Source organism: Budorcas taxicolor, chromosome 13 (assembly GCF_023091745.1).
Source record: "Budorcas taxicolor isolate Tak-1 chromosome 13, Takin1.1, whole genome shotgun sequence".
NCBI classification, from domain to species: Eukaryota; Metazoa; Chordata; class Mammalia; order Artiodactyla; family Bovidae; genus Budorcas; species Budorcas taxicolor.
In genome coordinates, this window is record NC_068922.1 from 75645103 (window position 1) to 75663703 (window position 18601).

At 49.4% G+C, this 18601-nt stretch overlaps 1 protein-coding gene across 1 annotated transcript in view; it reads left to right on the plus strand.

Annotated features, from left to right (window-relative positions):
• EYA2 (EYA transcriptional coactivator and phosphatase 2) overlaps positions 1 to 16371 on the plus strand; it is a 170178-nt gene extending 153807 nt beyond the window's left edge. The window contains exons 12-15 of the mRNA XM_052650803.1: positions 1969 to 2083; positions 3330 to 3451; positions 5596 to 5696; positions 16270 to 16371. Coding sequence (XP_052506763.1) covers positions 1969 to 2083; positions 3330 to 3451; positions 5596 to 5696; positions 16270 to 16350 — 419 coding nt within the window. The 3' untranslated portion in view covers positions 16351 to 16371. The remainder of the gene's footprint in view (positions 1 to 1968; positions 2084 to 3329; positions 3452 to 5595; positions 5697 to 16269) is intronic.
• The last annotated feature ends 2230 nt before the right edge of the window (positions 16372 to 18601 follow it).

The window sequence follows — 18601 nt, forward strand, 5'->3', positions numbered from 1 at the left end:
CGCAAGCTTGGCTCATATTGGAACCCCCTGAGGAATTTCCCCTTCTGCTTTTCTTGGCCTGGCTGCCGCTTGGCTTTGGGACTTACTGAGTTCCCTGCATGATTCTACTGTGCAGCCAAGTCGTGAAAGCCACCAGCTTCAGTGGCAGGACAGCATTGGTTTATCACACTAAACAAGAAACCTGGAAGGGGCTGGAGGCAGGGTGGGTTCACCAGTGACTGGGCCCTTGATCACTATTTCTGGAATTCTCTAGGCCTTTGACTCTTAACAGTTGAGGCTGCTTCTTCCCCGGGAGGCACATGGGGATGTTTTTGATTATCACGATGTCTCTAACCAGCTACTAGCCGCTAAAGGGAATTAGATTTGAGTAGGCGGATAATAGAATCTGCCATGTACACCTTGACCCCATTCCCAGAAAGAATAGAGTCCCAGGAAGAATTCAGGGTCTCCAACTGGACAGAATCCACTTCTCGTCCCAGCGCTGCCACTTTCTAACTCTCTGAGCCTTAGTTTAAGTCTGTGCAAAGGGGATAAAAATAATCCTGCTTCCCTAGTGACTGAAAGGTTTGTTGTTGATGCTTACAAAAGGCGGGACTCTGTGCCTGGAATGCAGCAGGCACTCAGTAAACAGTAGCATTTATTACTAGTTCTTTCAGTTTCGCTTGAGAGTCTTAGATTCTTCTCTGTCTGCTTTCTGCGGGTAGAGCATCAGTTCTTCAGGACAGATTTTCTGCCTTGTCTGAGGCTGCAGTCCTGACAACGGCAAATGTTTATTGATCATTTCCTCCATGCTAGGCTCTGTTATGAAGGCTTTTTTGCTCTTCACAACACCTCTGTAATGTAGCAGCTTTCTTTTAAATCATTTTTCTGTTGATTTATTTTGGCCTGTGCCGGGTCTTCGTTGCTGCACGGGCTTTTTCTCTAGTTGCAGAGAGCAGGGGGCAGCTCTCGCGTTGTGATGCAAGGGCTTCTCGTGGCAGTGGCTTCTCCTTGCAGAGCACCGGCTCTAGAGCGCAGGCTCAGTAGTTGCGCCCCCCCTCCCCCCAACCCGCCCAGGCTCTAGAGCGCAGGCTCAGTAGTTGTGGCGCATGGGCTTAGTTGGCTCGTGGCAGGTGGAATCTTCCCAGATCAGGGATCGAACCTGTGTCTCCCACGCAGGTAGACGGATTCTTCACACCAGGGAAGCCAGGTATCAGTTTTTATCACGCATGTTGTATGAAGGTGGAAACTGCGGTCAGTCTCACAGCCCAGGCGACAGAGCCAGTCCTGGGCCGGTGACTTCACCTCTGCCCACACTTCATGGCCTCTCACATCCAAGCCTGTCATCTGCAGGAGGGAAGCAGAGAACTTCGGGGTCGGCCCTGCCTGCTCACCCATCTCTGCACGCAGACGGAAGGAAGCGGGTGTGCTTGGAGTAGGGGCGACAGGGACCGAGTCAGCCAACAGAGGCCCTCGGGTCGTCATCCAAGCTAAGCCCCAGGAAATGCCCAGGGCTTCTGTTGGGCTGTTCTGCTTTCCCATCAGCTCAGGGGAAATTATCTGATGTATCAACAGGCAAGGAGCTGGCGGCTGGCAGAACACCGCTGCCCAGCCCCTTCCTGCTGCCCCGCCCCCAGCTATTTCTGCATCACAGAACCAGCCCAGTGAGGGCTGCGTCCGCCAGCCCGGGGGTCACCATAGACGGCAGCATCCTAAGGGTTTCAGTAAGTGTGTCTGGAAAAGAGCAAGATACAGGATGTAAAGAGAAAATGCTTAATAAGTCAGCATCTGGGAGGCAGTAAATGATCTAATCCATCCATTGAGCCTATCAGTCAATCTCAAAATAAAATTTAGCTCACTGGATTAAAGTTGACCTTGGGTGTCACCTGACTTGAAACCTCAAAGTACAGTAGCTAGACTCCGTTTCCGTCACCCTACTACCCCAGACCTCTAAAATGATAACTATATGTTTTTTGGTTTTGTCCACAGGCTTGATAGGAGCTCCCAAAAGAGAGACCTGGCTGCAGCTCAGAGCCGAGCTGGAAGCTCTGACCGACCTCTGGCTGACCCACTCTCTGAAGGCACTAAACCTCATCAATTCCCGGTAGGTGGGAGCCCCCGTGTCTCTTTGTGCCACTGAACTTTCTCCCATTCGAGGCTGGTGGCCCCTTCACTTCCACACTGGGACAATTGAGCTCTCCAAATTCTCCCTGGCACACTTTCCAGCCATTTGATAAAGCTGGGATGTACCAGGCACCATGGACACCTTGTCCCATAGAGGAGCAGATAGCTGCAGAGACTCAAGCAGGGGCCAGCAGAGCTGAAGACTTTTGTCCGTAGGTCTGTCTTCTCCCGTCCACTCTTGCCCACAAAACCCTGCAGCCAGAACATCGCCCTGTGAAAACCATTTTATAGGATGCCACAGTTTACCTGGTGGGCCCTTAGTGAGGTCAGGGGAGTCCAGTTTCATTCTGCTGCTACTGCTAAGCCACTTCAGTCGTGTCCGACTCTGTGTGACCCCATAGACAGCAGCCCACCAGGCTCCCCCGTCCCTGGGATTCTCCAGGTAAGAACACTGGAGTGGGTTGCCATTTCCTTCTCCAATGCATGAAAGTGAGAAGTGAAAGGGAAGTCGCTCAGTCGTGTCCGACTCTTCGGAACCCCATGGACCGCAGCCTACGAGGCTCCTCCATCCATGGGATTTTCCAGGCAAGAGTACTGGAGTGGGGTGCCATCGCCTTCTCCGAGTTTCATTCTAGGTCTCCTAATAAATTGTCTCTTGCTCTTAAAAAAAAAAAAAAAAAAAAAAAATCACCTGCAGCAGAGAACTAATTACTCTATACCAACATCAGAATTCTTGTGACCCAACATATGGTTACAAAATGGCAGCCCATGAGCTGAATCCACCCTACTGATGCATTTTGTCTGATACACATTTGGCCCCAAAGACAGGGAAGGTTAATCCATAACTGCAGGTTTTGAGGATGTCAGATATCAGAACTCGCACGTGCTTTCCAGTCCTTATGCCAGGCCTCACGTCTCTGCTCTCCTACACTTGTTCTGTACCACTCAGGCACATTTCCAGTAGGTCCCTGCAGCTATTTTAGTGACCCTTGCAATAAACATTTGCTTTGTAAATAGAAGTATTATACTTGTATTCAATTGTAATGTGTCAGGAGGCTTAAAAGAGAGGAGTGGCTGGAGGATCCTGGAGCTCCATCCACCCTCACCTGAAGATGACTTAGCCAGAGCCTCCAAAACCGCACCAGAATTCCCACCGACTCCAGGCTCAGCTACTAAACTCCTTGCGCTATCCTGGAGTTCTGACCCACAGTCTTCTTTGTCCTCAGGCCCAACTGTGTCAACGTGTTGGTCACCACCACTCAACTAATTCCCGCCCTGGCCAAAGTCCTGCTGTACGGATTGGGTTCTGTGTTTCCTATTGAGAACATCTACAGTGCAACCAAGACAGGTAGGGGAGCCTAGACCTACAGCGGGGAGGGTAAGGTCAGCTTTGCCTGCTGGGATGAGAGGCTTAATGACACCAGGGAAGTTAAAGAATTTGTCCAGAGGCATGACGAAATTCCCCAAACCACCCTCATAACCCACTGGGATTAACCTCTGCTTCTAGAGAAATTGCTTAGTTTTGCAGTTTTCCAAAGTATATTAGTAAGATATGCACAAAGCTGCTATTAACAAATACTCGCAAATACAAGGGTTTAATTACATTAGTGCATGTGTGTGCGCGAAGTCGCTTTAGTCGTGTCTGACTCTTTGCAACCCTGTGGACCACAGCCGGCCAGGCTCTTCTGTCCGTGGGATTCTCCAGGCAAGAATACTGGAGTGGGTTGCCGTGCCCTCCTCCAGGGGATCTTCCTGACCCAGGGATCGAACCCGCATCTCTTTCATCTCCTGCATTGGCAGGCGGGTTCGATCCCTGGGCAGGTTCTTTACCAGTAGCCCCACCTTTGGGAAGACCCTAATTACATTAGGGCCAAAGCTAATTTCTCTCAGATGTCGACCAGACCAGAGGCGAGTGATCCAGGCTGATGGGGTGATTCTGTTCATACTCACCCAGGAAGCCAGGTTCTTCCCATTTTTCCCATCATCGTCCCCTCTAATTTTATTCTCATGTATATGGTCAAATCAGAATCTGCCATATTGTTATTCTAGGTTATGGGAAGGGAGAAAAGAGGAAGGGGAAGGGGTGATACACCTCCAGTATTCTAAAAATAACACTGGGGTGGGGTTTACATCTCCTCACCTATTGGCCTAGCTTAGTCACGTGGCCACAACTAGTTGCCAGGGAATCTGGGAACTGTAGTCCATAGCTAAATGACCCATAGCTAAGCCCCGGTAAAACTCGGGAAATTCTATTACTAAGGAAGAAGAGGAAAACATTTCCCACCCCAGGATGGTACATGAGACAGTTTTATTTTAGGTAGTACATTAAATAACCTAACCTTGAACCACACAGAAGACTGTCGATTTTTTAATGCTCTTTCAAGAAGAGTGTCTCAATTTAGTGTTATCCTGTTTCAACAACTCTTTCATATTTGCTAATCCACCTTATTAACAGATAAAACACCTTAGGCTCAGAGCTTTCATCAGATAAGAGAATTCAGTAACTAGAAATGAACAGCAGCATTTGTCATCAGGACAAGTAATATTGGTTTTTCTGGGGTAGGGGTAGAGGGCACTGTGTCTTGATTTATGTGTGTGTGTGTGTGTGTGTGTGTGTGTGTGTGTGTATCACCTAAAAATGTATAATAATACAAAATCTAGTTAAGATGTTTTTGATGAGATATTTTTATCTGTGTGTTTTTTTTCTGGAGAAAAAATCAATTTATAATATATACTTTAGAAGCATTTCCTTAGAGCAGAGCCTTTACTAACGTTCTAGACCAGAGATGGCACTGGATATCCTTCAGTGCTCAGGGCGGCAAAGAAATTAGCCAGCCCAAAACGTCAGGAGCACCGAGGCTGAGAAACGCTGATAGAAGTGAAGCGCTCAGCAGGCGCCAGCATAGAGTCACAGCTGTCACTATTAGCACGCTTCTCGTTATGATGGTAGTTCCTAAACTTGCCGACCAGGTCAGGATGAGCTAAGATCTGAATTCAGTGTGCCAGGATTGATGCTACTACCTGGCCCCCTGGGACGAAGGAAAACATGAAAAGAACATCTACACAAAGCAAGAGAAAAACAAACAGGGGAATCACGCGAGGGCCACTCTGGCACAGGGCTGCCCACCCTCGGACACGTGAAGCCCGACGCTTCCACTTCCTAACCCTGGGACCCTGGGCAGATCGCCTCACCTCTCGGGGCTTCACGTCTAACTTGTAAAACGGGTCCATCGCTCTTACACCAGACAGCTGCACAGACACCAGAGTGTGTTTCAAACCCCTGTTCTGCCTTTCTGCTGGGTCCCCGTGGACCAGCCTCTTAACCACCCGTCGCCTGGGGACAGGGACACCTCCAGGTTTGCTCGAGGATGAAATGATTCATCCCAGGTCCTTAGGAAGATGGCTGCACGAAGTAAGCTCTTAATTAGCGGTGATTATTCACTGCAGCCCCGGGTCCTCACCGAGCATCCTCCTTTCCTTCTGTGCATGCAGGGAAGGAGAGCTGCTTCGAGAGGATAATGCAGAGGTTCGGCAGAAAGGCCGTCTACATCGTGATCGGCGATGGTGTGGAAGAGGAGCAGGGAGCCAAAAAGGTACTTCCTCCACGCAGCTCTCAGGGCGCTTCCCCCTCCTCTGGTGAGCCTGTCTCCTTTCCAGGCTCTTTGGTCCCAGGTCCACTCCCACTCAGAAATCGCAGAAGCATCCTGAGTCATTTCCTTCTGCAAATCCCCCCTCCGTGCCTTTGGCTGCCGCCCCTGGTAACCTTGCGTTGTTTCTGGGACAACTGCTCAGGAGCCCAGAGACCCTCTGTCAGGGCAGGCTGGTGGGGGAGCTGGTGCACGTGTGTGTGTTTTATTTAATACTCACTGATCATATGTTCCAGGAACCCTTCCCAGTTAATAAAGACAGCATTAAGCTAATGAAAAAGAAAATCCCGCTTTTGTGATCTCAGGCCCATGAGGAGACAGGCAGAGGGGTTCTGGTGGCCGCAGCTCTGTTCTTGGAAAAGAAACAGCTGCTAAAGTCCGGGGTCTGGACCTGTCAACAGCATCCCAGAGAGCCTGCCACCCCCCAACCCAGAGGCCTGGAAAGTGGATTGTTAATGTCACAGAGCTTAATTTGGGGGACCTGGCCTCCCCCTTCCTGCCTCAGAAACAGATTCTAAGGAAATGCAAAAATGTTTAGGGTCTCAGCGGATGAAACCCACAAGAAGATGGAAGGTCCTGAGACAGGGGCTCGGAAGAGGGGAAGCTTAGTAGGCTTTGCATATACCGGTCCAGCCTCCTGGAAGGCTCCTCCCTTTTCCTTCCTTGCTCCTCCCCTTGCTCTTCCAGATTCATCCTTTTCCAGCCTCAGCCTCTCTCCAGAGGAGGCTTTCCCTCCCAGCTCCCACTCCCACCTTCCAGCTCAGTGAGGCCTGCCTGCACTTCCCTCCCCCAGCTCTCCATATTCCTCCTCCAAGGCCTTATCCCCTCTAGTCATTAGCTGAGCATCTACTGTGTGCCAGCCTCTCTTGCAGGCGCTATGCCTGGGCAGTGAGCAGAACACACAGGTCATCTCACCCCTCACTCAGCTCACAGCCTGGGAACAAGCAGTCAGCACCTTAAGTGTAACAAGCGTGTCAGATGACCGCCAGAGCTTGGGAGAAGAGCGAAGTGGGGAGTGGAGAACAGAGGCGGCGCTAGGGGTGGGCAGGCTGGGAGTGTATGTGGTGATCAAGGCCGGCCTGGCTGCGAGGTGACGGCCGAGCAGAGGTGGGAGGAGAGGAAGTAAGCCAAGTGAGCATCCCTTAGTTCAGTCGCTCAGTCGTGTCCGACTCTTTGCGACCCCATGGACTGCAGCACGCCAGGCCTCCCTATCCATCACCAGCTCCCGGAGTTTACTCAGACTCATGTCCATCGAGTCAGTGACACCATCCAACCACCTCTTCCTCTGTCATCCCCTGAAGTCCTCCCACCTTCAATCTTTCAAGCATCAGGGTCTTTTCTAATGAGTCCATTCTTTGCATCAGGTGGCCAAAGTATTGGAGTTTCAGTTTCAGCATCAGTCCTTCCAGTGAATATTCAGGACTGATCTCCTTCAGGATGGACTGGTTGGATCTCCTTGCAGTCCAAGGGACTCTCAGGAGTCTTTTCCAACACCACAGTTCAAAAGTAACTTTTTCCTCTGATGCTGTGAGCATCAGAGTGAGGGAATTTCAGGAGAGGAACCAAGGAGTTCAAAGGTCCGAAGGCTGGAGCTTCCTGCAGAGAGCCTCAGGGATGCACCAAGCAAAGGGCAGGGTGGGTTAGGGAGGTGTGGTCATGGAGGTGCCTTGGGCCTTCAGAGGGACTTCAGTTTTTACTCTGAGTACTTCTTTTTAAAGCAGATTTTCTCTAACTTTAAAAATGAACTGATTTTGAGGGCCTTCTTTACCTGGCTGTCCTTACCACTGGCCCTCCAGTGGCTAAGACGCCGCACTCCCAATGCAGGGACACAGGTTTGATCCCTGGTCAGGGAAGTGAGATCCACACACCACACAGCACGGCTTACATTCGATTTAGAGGAGAAAATATTAATCATAGCTATCGGGGTGACCATGAAAAAAGCAGAGCAGCGAAGAATTGATGCTTTTGAACTGTAGTGTCAGAGAAGACTCATGAGAGTCCCTTGGACTGCAAGGAGATCCAAACAGTCCATCCTAAAGGAGATCAGTCCTAGGTGTTCATTGGAAGGACTGATGTTGAAGCTGAAACTCCAATACTTTGCCACCTGAGGTGAAGAGCTGACTCTTTGGAAAAGACCCTGATGCTGGGAAAGATTGAAGGCAGGAGGAAAAGGGGACGACAGAGGATGAGATGGTTGGATGGCATCACTGACTCAATGTATATGTGTTGAAGCAAGCTCTGGGAGTTGGGGATGGACAGGGAAGCCTGGCATGCTGCAGTCCATGGGGTCACAAAGAGTCGGACACAACTGAGCAAGTGAGCTGACTGATATGGATGATACATCAGGACATGACCAAAACAGCGGTGTGAACCTCATGAATTATCACATGAATCCAGGACCAGTGTGCCAGGTCAAGAGCTGGTCTCTGGTGAACCTACCTGAACCCCACTGCTGGGGTGGGAGGGGGAGTCTAGAGCCCCTTTTCCAAGTTCAGACCTAACTGAGAAGAACTTCTGCCCAGGCGTGTGACAGCGATCAAAATAAACTTTAACTCTGATAGAAGCAGATTGAGAACCTGCTTAGGCCCCTGGTTGTGGACACCTCCCTACCTGCCCTCTGGTTCTCACCTGGAGAATGACAAGGAAGTCCATGAAGCAGTCACTGCTGTTTACTGGCCTTCTCTTGTCAAGGGGCGTTTCTTAGGGCAGTGTAGCAGATGTTTTCAAACGTCTTCAAATAAGTCAGCTCTTCGCATCAGGTGGCCAAAGTATTGGAGTTTCAGCTTCAACATCAGTCCTTCCAATGAATATTCAGGACTGATCTCCTTTAGGATGGACTGGTTGGATCTCCTTGCAGTCCAAGGGACTCTCAGGAGTCTTCTCTAACACCGCAGTTGCATCAATTCTTCAGCACTCAGCTTTCCTTATAGTCCAACTCTCACATCCATACATGACTACTGGGAAAACCATAGCCTTAACTAGATGGACCTTTGTTGGCAAAGTAATGTCTGTGCTTTTTAATATGCTGTCTAGGTTGGTCACAACTTTCCTTCCAAGGAGTAAGCATCTCATCTGAAAAGACCCTGATGTTGGGAAAGATTGAAGGCAGGAGGAGAAGGGGACGACAGAGGATGAGATGAGTGTATGGCATCACCGACTCGATGGACATGAGTTTGAGTAAACTCCGGGAGTTGGTGATGGACAGGGAGGCCTGGCGTGCTGCAGTCCATGAGGTCACAAAGAGTCAGTGACTGAACTGACTGAGCAGATGTTTTGAAATGATCATTTACTATCCTGAAATGAAATACTAATGGATAATAAAACCCCCTTAAAACCATAATGGCCTGCCCCAGAAAAATTTAAAAAAAGAAAAAAAAAAAACCATAGTGTCCTGGAGATCAACATCCAGTGATACAGAGAGAAATAAGGGCAGGGCCTCCCTGGTGGTCCAGGGGTTAAGACTTCACCTTCCAGTGCAGGGGGCGCAGGTTCTATCCACAGGGGGCTAAGATCCCACATGTCTCAAGACCAAAACATAAAGCAGCAGCAGTATGGTAACAGATTCAATAAAGAGTTTAAAAATGGTCCACATCAAAAGAAATTTTTTTAAGAAATAAGGGCTAAAGTAAAAATAAAAATTAAAAAAAAGAAAGAAACAAGGGAAAGTCACTTGTACTCAAGGGTTCCTCAGGTGGCGATAGTGGTGAAGAATCCACCTGCTAATGCAGGAGGCATGAGAGACACGAGGTCGATCCCTGGGTCAGGAAGGTCCCCTGGAGGAGGGCACGGCAACCCATTCTGGTATTCTTGCCCGGAGAATCCCATGCACAGAGGAGCCTGGCGGGCTACAGTGTATAAGGTCGCAAAGAGCTGGACACGACTGAGCACACACATGTATTTATACTCACAATAACGTGTGCTCCAGGAGGGAAACGTTTGAGCACAGAGCCTTGCACCCAGAAGTGCTGTCACTGAGGATGCAGCCCAGCAAATGCAGGGGGACACGCGTGCGCAGCCTCGGCCACTCATAAAGCCATCAAGCTGCTGCAGCCATCACGTGATTGCTCCAAACTGCAGGGCAACCCGTGGTTAGGCTCGGAGTAAACCAGAATACAGCCTTCCCCAGTTCACACAGTAATTGCAGCCCTGGAAAACGTTTATTGAAAGCATGTGAAAGGTACTCTATTTATGTGTCAAAGTGGAGTTAAGGGTCTCCACTCTGGTTATTATGAATGGGTTTGTACTTAAATATCTGGCAGAACATTTGAAAATCATTCAAGTCTAAGGTGTGTGGGATGAAGCAGGCACCTGCCCCACGTGTAGTGCCCCCCAGTCGTGACAACAGTCAAAACTCACACAGTCACTCCTAGGGGGCAGGCTGCTGCTTTGAGAACTGCCAGTCTAGGGTTGCCCTCTCTTAGAGAGCCAGGAGGAGAGGGAGCTGACAGAGATGCCTCTTGATAAACTAAAGGAGTCCTTTTTTTTTTTGAGATCTTAGTTCTCCAGCCAGGGATCGAACCCACGCCCCCTGCAGTGGAAGCACAGAGTCTTAACCCCTGGACCTCCAGGGGAGTCCTGGAGGTGCCTCTTTCAACTCTGTCCCAGGCTCCTCCCTCGCCTCACCCTACAGCCACCTGGCTCTCACAGAAACAGGTGGCCAGGGGAGCGTATTTTGCCCTAAATCCCAGCTCTGCCATTGTTGGCTGTGTGGCCTTCAGCCAGTGGCAGCCCTCTCTGAGCTGTCTTTTTAATCCATCACACCTGCAGAGAACAGACACCAAGGGGGCCAGCAGAGGAACCATGCAGAGTTAGCCCTCAATAGCCCAAAGCAGATATGGTTACTACTCCCTGGGGCTGCAGGAGAAAGCTAAATCCATCTTCAGACATTCAGAGGAGAGTCTCTCTCCAGGGGAGCCAGCAGAGAAAACAGGAGTCCAAATTTGCACATAACAAAGGGGGAAGATGGAATGAGCAAAGAATCTAATTAAAAATAAGCAAAGAAGAGGGGGTTTGCCTGGTGGCTCAGTGGTAAAGAATCCACCTGCCAATGCAGGAAACACAGGTTTGATCCCTGGTCCGGGAGGATCCCACATGGTGCATCAAAACTGCTGAGCCCGTGTCCTAGCACGGGAGCCTTACCTACTGAGTCCACTTGCCCTGAGTCTGTGGTCGACAACAATAGAAGCCGCTGCAATGAGAAGCCTGAACTCCACACCTGAAGAGTAGCCCCTGCCCCCTTCAGCTAGAGAGAAGCCCTCAGGGCAATGAAGACCCGACGTGGCCAAAGATAAATTTTAAAAAATAAGGCAAAGAAGTTTATAAAAGAAAACAGGAGAAGTCTGACAAATAGAAAACACAAAGTAAACTGATGTCAAAAAAGCCAAATGTCATCACAATAAATGGGAATGAAGCACAAAGTCAGTGATTTTCTGACAGTTAAAAAAAAAAAAAAATGCTGGCTGAATGTGAAAGATTCCTAATATAGAGAACAGTTGAAAAATACAGAAAAGGTGTTCATATGTATACTAACAATGAAAGCCAGTGCAGCTGTATTGATATCAAGCAAATGGATCTTAAGGTGAAAATCATAACTAAACAATTAGAAATATAAAAGTATTCATTTGAGCTAAACTTCAGTTGCTCAGTCATGTCTGACTCTTTGCAACCCCATGAACCGCAGCAGGCCAGGCCTCCCTGTCCATCACCAACTCCCGGAGTTCACTCAAACTCATGTCCATTGAGTTGGTGATGCCATCCAGCCATCTCATCCTCTGTCGTCCCCTTCTCCTCCTGCCCCCGATCCCTCCCAGCATCAGGGTCTTTTCCAATGAGTCAACTCTTCGCATGAGGTGGCCAAAGTATTGGAGTTTCAGCTTTAGCATGAGTCCTTCCAATGAACACCCAGAACTGATCTCCTTTAGGATGGACTGGTTGGACCTCCTTGCAGTCCAAGGGACTCTCAGGAGTCTTCTCCAACACCACAGTTCAAAAGCATCAATTCTTCAGCACTCAGCCTTCTTCACAGTCCAACTCTCACATCCATACAACTTGCAAGTACCTAATAAAATAGCTTGGGCTTCCCTGGTGGCTCAGAGGGTAAAGTGTCCGCCTGCAATGTGGGAGACCAGGGTTCAAATCCCGGAAGGAAATGGCAAGCCACTCCAGTACTCTTCCCTGGAAAATTCCACGGATGGAGGAGCTTGCTAAGCTAATGTCCATGGGACTGCACAGAGTCGCACACAACGGAGCAACTTCACAATAAAATAGCTTAAACAAGAAAAAAAACAAAATCTGCCCACGTAACAAAAACTCACCCCAGTGTCTTGTTTGGGCAAAGTCCACAGGAGCAAGCGTGTCACTGAATCCAGGCCGAGGGAGTGGGTGAGGTAGTCCCCAGTGGGGCCAGATTTTGTTCAGTGGAGTTTGCGACGCCAGAGATGCCGGCTAGCAGCTTCAACAGCGGAAAGCCGTCTCTTTCTCCTGTTTGCTGCCCACAGCGGGGGGGCAGCATCAGGGGCCCAGGCCCCTTCCTTCTTGTTGCTCTGCCAGTCCCGGTACTTCTCTTACCACACAGTCCACGACGGCTTCTCTCCCCCTCCACGTCTGCACTCCCCGCACCAGGAAAATCAAGGGGAGAGGAGAGGGGAGGACTTCCCGGCCCTTTAAGAGCACAGCGGGTACAGGTGACATCACGGCTGCTCAAATCCTATTGGCCAGATTTTTGAGTCAGGAAGTCACACCTTGCCACAAAGTGAGCTGGAAGATGTAGCCTGATTCTCAGCCACTCCTGCCTAGCAAGGAAAGAAACAAAGGAAGAAAACAAGGCAGGAACATTTCCTGAGAGAGAAGGGGAGAAAGAATGTAGGGAGCCAGCCAGCAGTCTCCATCACAGCCGGCAGATGGTGGGGCTATAACTCATCCCAGCCTTCAGTTCAGTTCAGTTGCTCAGTCGTGTCTAACTCTGCGACCCCATGGACTGCAGCACGCCAGGCCTCCCTGTCCATCACCAACTCCCGGAGTTTACTCAAACCCATGTCCATCGCATCGGTGATGCCATCCAACCATCTCATCCTCTGTCGTCCCCTTTTCCTCCCGCCTTCAATCTTTCCCAGCCTCAGGGTCTTTTCCAATGAGTCTGCATGAGGTGACCAAAGTATTGGAGTTTCAGCTTCAGCATCAGTCCTTCCAATGAATATTCAGGACTGATCTCCTTTAGGATGGACTGGTTGGATCTCCTTGTAGTCCAAGGGACTCTCAAGAGTCTTCTCCAACACCACAGTTCAAAAACCATCTATTCTTCGGCACTCAGCTTTCTTCACAGTCCAACTCTCATACCCATACGTGACCACTGGAAAAACCATAGCTTTGACTAGACAGACCTTTGTTGGTAACGTCTCTGCTTTTTAATATGCTGTCCAGGTTGGTTACCCACTACTGTTTATTACTGATGTCATCATTTTATTTAATCCTCCAAGCCCCTCCCCCCACAAAGTGGGTACCATCCCACTTCATTTTATAGAGGACATGTTTGAGATTCAGAGAGGTGAATTAATTTACTTAAGGTCACACAGTTGGCACATGTAAACTGCTATGTATTTTGCGCCAAACACCTGGTAGGAAGGAGGTGGACTTAGGAGTTTCAAACACTGTCGTTCCGCACCCCCGAGCTGGTCAGAAGAGAGTGGAGTCCACCAAAGAAGACTAGGGCACACCACCCCCATACGCCAAGCTCCCCTGAAAATTCCCACCATGTTTGAAGCAGTAGCCCCAGCCCGTTAATGAGCAGCTCTGTGCGCCAGCAGCTCTCCTGGCCTGATGGATGGGCCTCATTAGCCCAGGCCGCTGGACACCTGAGCAGTGTGAAATACAGTGACAGGACAGGGGGCTTCAGCTGTTTCAGCTGACAGTGTTGTTAATGTCTCCATTTTAGTGGGTCATTTGTCTCCACCTCTCCACAAGTGATAAATCCACCCGGGCTCTGCAGCCACCAGGCCTGGGAGGGAGGCTGCTGAGACAGTCTCTTCCCCTTTGCTCATTTCCTCCCAGAAAAATAAATTACATTGTTTAAGGAGGGACTGGATTGGCCAGGCAGCCACCAACATCCATCTTTGCAGAGAATGAAAGGCTCAGCCAGGCTGAAGGGAGGAGGATGGGGGAGCTGAAAGGCATTAAAGAGATGGCATCTGTTGCCCACGATGGATCATTTTTTGCTTTCTTTGGGCAAAAGAGAAAAGGATGTGTCCATTGAGAACTTTGCTGTGAGAAACTCTCCTTCCCTCTTCTTCTCCCTCCCTTCCTTTTTTCTTTCATTCCACGAATATTCAGTGCCCACTGTGGGCCAAGAGGCAAGAGCAGTGAATATGACTTTCCAAGCTCAGACCCTCCTCAGGGCTTTTGCACTTGCTGTGTCTTCAGCCTTGACTACTTTCCTCCAATATTTGCATGGCCCCTGCCTTCCCATTCTCTGGGGCCTACTTAAATGTCACCCCTCCGGAGACGCCTGCCCTGACCCAGCTATCAAAAGTGCTCCGGAGACGCCTGCCCTGACCCAGCTATCAAAAGTGCAGAGCCTCCAGAGGCAAGAAAGGGTTTATTGTGCTCCTGGAACCAAAAGGACACTTGTATAGTTTCTACCCTGTGGGCAAAAAACCTCACAAGGCAGCAGATCTACCATGGAACTGGGGGCATTCATACATGTTCATCAAGCATCCCTGTTCACTCAGTAAATAACTGAAGGTCACTGACTGTCTTGAGGAGGCTCAGTATCTTTTAGCTGTAATGAAGACTTAAACACTTGCTCACCTAACAAGATTAGAAGTAGGTGTACCCTAGGTTGTTTCAGTAGGTCCAAAAATTCACCAAGTATCCCTTTCCATCATTTTGCTCTACCTTTCTAATCATCTTTGGCTTTTTCATTTCTGCTATGTTGCCTCATGATCTCAAAATCACTGCCACAGCTCCAGACATCACGTACTAACATGCCAGCATTCAAGTGAAAAGGAAAAGTAAGGAGAAAAGAGTTTTTGGGTGCTTCTCTCTAACCATGAGGAAAATCTTTCCCAGACGCCCCCAGCCAACTTCCTCCTTGGCTTCGGTGGCTCACAAGTCAAGAGGGATACAGGACAAATCGCTGAGAAACAGGGTCTGGGTTGTCATAGCTCATTTATATCATCATAATTCACCCCTTACTTACCTCTCTGGCACAGTGCTGCCAAATTCAGGGTTCTGGAAGCAGGAAGGAGGAGGATGGCTGTTGGACAGGCATCAGCTTTAGTCAGTGGTTACATTTTCTGGTGATGAACATGCAGTCAAGTTTTTTTCTCTGGAGTCAGACAGAATCTCTGTGTGCCTCATTCCCCTCATTTGTAAAACAAGATAGACATGGTATACAGCAAGTATTATCCCCATTTTTCAGACAAGCAGCAGAGTAAATCACTTAAGGTCACCCAGCTAACAAAGGTAGAACAGAGCTTTGACAAGGACAATCTTAAACATTTAACCTTCACACTATGGAAGTATTTCACAGATTTCTCCTTTCCCATGACTGATTTCTTTCCGTAACCAACATAGCACTTCTTTTACACCAGTTACTTCTGCCGTATCTGCATGCTGGCCTGGCCTGTTATCTACTTTGTGTTTCCCTTTCAGTCAGCGCACTTATGTTTAAAATGAAAAACCTCACTACATGACAGTAACACAGAGCAAGCATCACCTGCTGTAAAGAAAAGATAAAAACCGTCTCTGGGACCAGCCCTGTCTGTTCACATGGAAATTAGTGAGTGTCAGGGAGGGGTTGAAGACGCTGCAGCATCTGGCCAAGACTTTCTATCTGAAGTATTGTGATGGAGAACACGTTTTTAAGATGGAATTGCTTTCCTGCTGTGTGATTTGATGCCATGTCTGTGTACCACTTCCCTGGTGGCTCAGACGGTAAAGAGTCCGCCTGCAGTGCAGGAGACTCAAGTTTGATCCCTGGGTCATGAAGATCCCCTGGAAAAGGGAATGGCAACCCACTCCAGTATTCTTACCTGGGGAATTCCATGGACAGAGGAGCCTGACAGGCTATAGTCCGTGGAGTCGCAGAGTCAGACACAGCTGAATGACCATCACTTTTGGCACATCAAGACCACAGTGGCGGTCCCAACGGAGGGGAAAGGGGTCAGCCAGTCCACATGTCAGACAGTGCAGGAAAAGGCGTCAGAAGGGGACTCCCCTGGTAGTCCAGGGATTAAACTCCACACTCCCAGTACAGGGGCACAGGTTCCATCGCTGTTGGGGAACAAAGATTTCCCCAGGACACTGGGCAAAGCCAATAAATAAATAAATAACAGGCTCCAAAGAAGTAGAAAGGATGACCAGACCGGTGGGTACTGATCACATTGGCGGGGGGCTGGGGGTCCACCATGGTGTGTTGACTTGGTGACTTCTCCTAAGGCTCTCGCCACAGGCGTGGGGCCCAGAGGGGCTGCAGGAGGTGCCAGCAGAGCCGTAACCATGTGTCTGCGATTCTGTGTTCCAGCACAACATGCCTTTCTGGAGGATATCCTGCCACGCGGACCTGGAGGCGCTGAGGCACGCCCTGGAGCTGGAGTATTTATAGCAGCACCCACGGCCTCGCCACCTGCCATCAGAGATGCAGCCCACCAGCCCAGGCCCCCGGCTTTCCCGCCGCCCCCGCCAGATGCTGGACACCAGGCAGGGTCCCTCCAGCCAAGAGGTGTCTAGTGACCACTTCAGAAGTTGTCCTTTCAGTCCCAACGCGGGTCCTGAGAAACAGGGCACCCAGCAGTGGCTTTGGAATATTTAACTTTGGGGAAGAGGGCTGGCTCAGAGTCCAGACTGTTCGGCAAGACTCACAGAACAAAAGCAAGGAATTGCTGATTCGGGGGAGGGCCGGTGATGAGAAGGGAACAGGCTTTTTTTTTTTCCACTTTAATTTATGGACTAATCTCATTACTCCGCTATTATGCTCTTGTACCTGTGTTGGTTTTCTTAGCTGTTGGTGTTTTTGTTTTCTCAGCTGGCATGTTTGGCGGTGCACAGTTCTAATTGAAGCCTCTCTGCTCCGTGTTGTGCTTTGGGGGGACTAGTGAAGGAGGCAATTTGGGGCTGTGGGGAAGACTGTTGCTTATTTTGTTTTTAAGAACCTAACCTGACATCATGTGGACAGTGCGCGTGCCTTATACCGCCATCTTGTTTTCTGGGAAGAGGGGACCCTGGGGAGGAGGTGGTATTTTGCGACGGAAAGAGGCATTAAATAAAACCACGTTTACATTTTGAAGTGGGGTAGGGTGTCAGTACTTGATGACCACGTTTGCGGCTTCTGAATATGTTGGTCTTTTCCTCTTTCGTTGCAGAAGTATAAAATCCAACTCAAATTGGCTTAAGCCAAAAACAAAGCGTCTTTAGGAACTTTAGTCCATATACGTCTTCAGGCATAGCTGGATCCTATAGTGGAGATGGGAAAACGACCTGATGATTGGAGTTTCAGAGCTAGAATCTGATACACAGAAAGCCATCACCAACAGTGAGATGGGCTCTGAACTCCCTAGGGGCAGGTACTGTTTGTTTCCTCTCCATTTCCCCCAAAAGCAAGCATGGGTCCTGGTGGTCAAGTGACTTTCTCCTGGGTAGTTTTACTTCTCAGGCAGGCTCTTCCCTGTTGTGGCAAAAATGGCTCCAAGAATCTTTCAGCAAAACCACACCAGTAGAAAGAGCTGCTTCTGCCTTGAGGTTCCAACAAGAGCCCCAGGATTGTGTCTCATTGGCCAAACCTGAGTCATGAGCTACCCACGGAGCTAGATTTAGGGTAAAACCTCTCCCGAGCAGAAAGTGGGAGAGAGCTGGTTCCCCAAAGGAGGAATCAGTGAGCTACTACTAAAAGAGTTTGGGGGGTGCTATGGAAGTAGAACTAATCTCCATGCCAGTGGTAGGAGTTTGTTTTCCAGGGGATGAACCGAGGATTCGGTGTAAGAAACAGGAAGAGACATCCGGAGGAGTTCAAGGGCATCTTGAGCTCTGTTGCTGCCCACAGAGTTCCCAGCAGAGCCTGGATCCATTTGCTTGGATGCTAAGCCTAAGTATAAGCTCCTCCCTCTATTCATGTTGGTGAAATCCAGGGTCTTCAATTGGCTGGCATCCATGTCAGTGGAGATGGGAAAACGACCTGATGACTGGAGTCGCAGAGCTAGGACCTGATACATAGGAAGCCATCACCAACAGTGAGATGGGCTCCTCTAGGCCCTGAGCTCCCTGGGGGCAGGTGGTTTGTTTCATCTCTGTTTCCCCCAAAATCAAGCATGGAATGATGTTCTTGGAATCAATCCACAGAGTGGATGCTAACACTAATTGGAATCCCATTATAGATGAGGTTCCTATATCAAACCGACACAGCATATTAAAAAGCAGAGACATTATTTGTCCACCTAGTCAAAGCTGTGGTTTTCCCAGTGGTCATGTATGGACGTGAGAGTTGGACCATAAAGAAAGCCGAGCGCCAAAGAATTGATGCCTTTGAACTGTGATGTTGGAGAAGACTCTTGAGAGTACCATGGACTGCAACCAGTCCATCCTAAAGGATATCAGTCCTGAGTATTCACTGGAAGGACTGATGGTGAAGCTGAAACTCCAGTGCTCTGGCCACCTGATGCGGAGAACTGACTCATTGGAAAAGACCCTGATGCTGGGAAAGATAGAAGGCAGGAGGAGACGGGGATGACAGACATGAGATGGTTGGATGGCATCACTGACTCAATGGACATGAGTTTGAGCAAGTTCCGGGAGTTGGTGATGGACAGGGAAGCCTGGCATGCTGCGGTCCATGGGGTTGCAAAGAGTCAGACACAACTGAG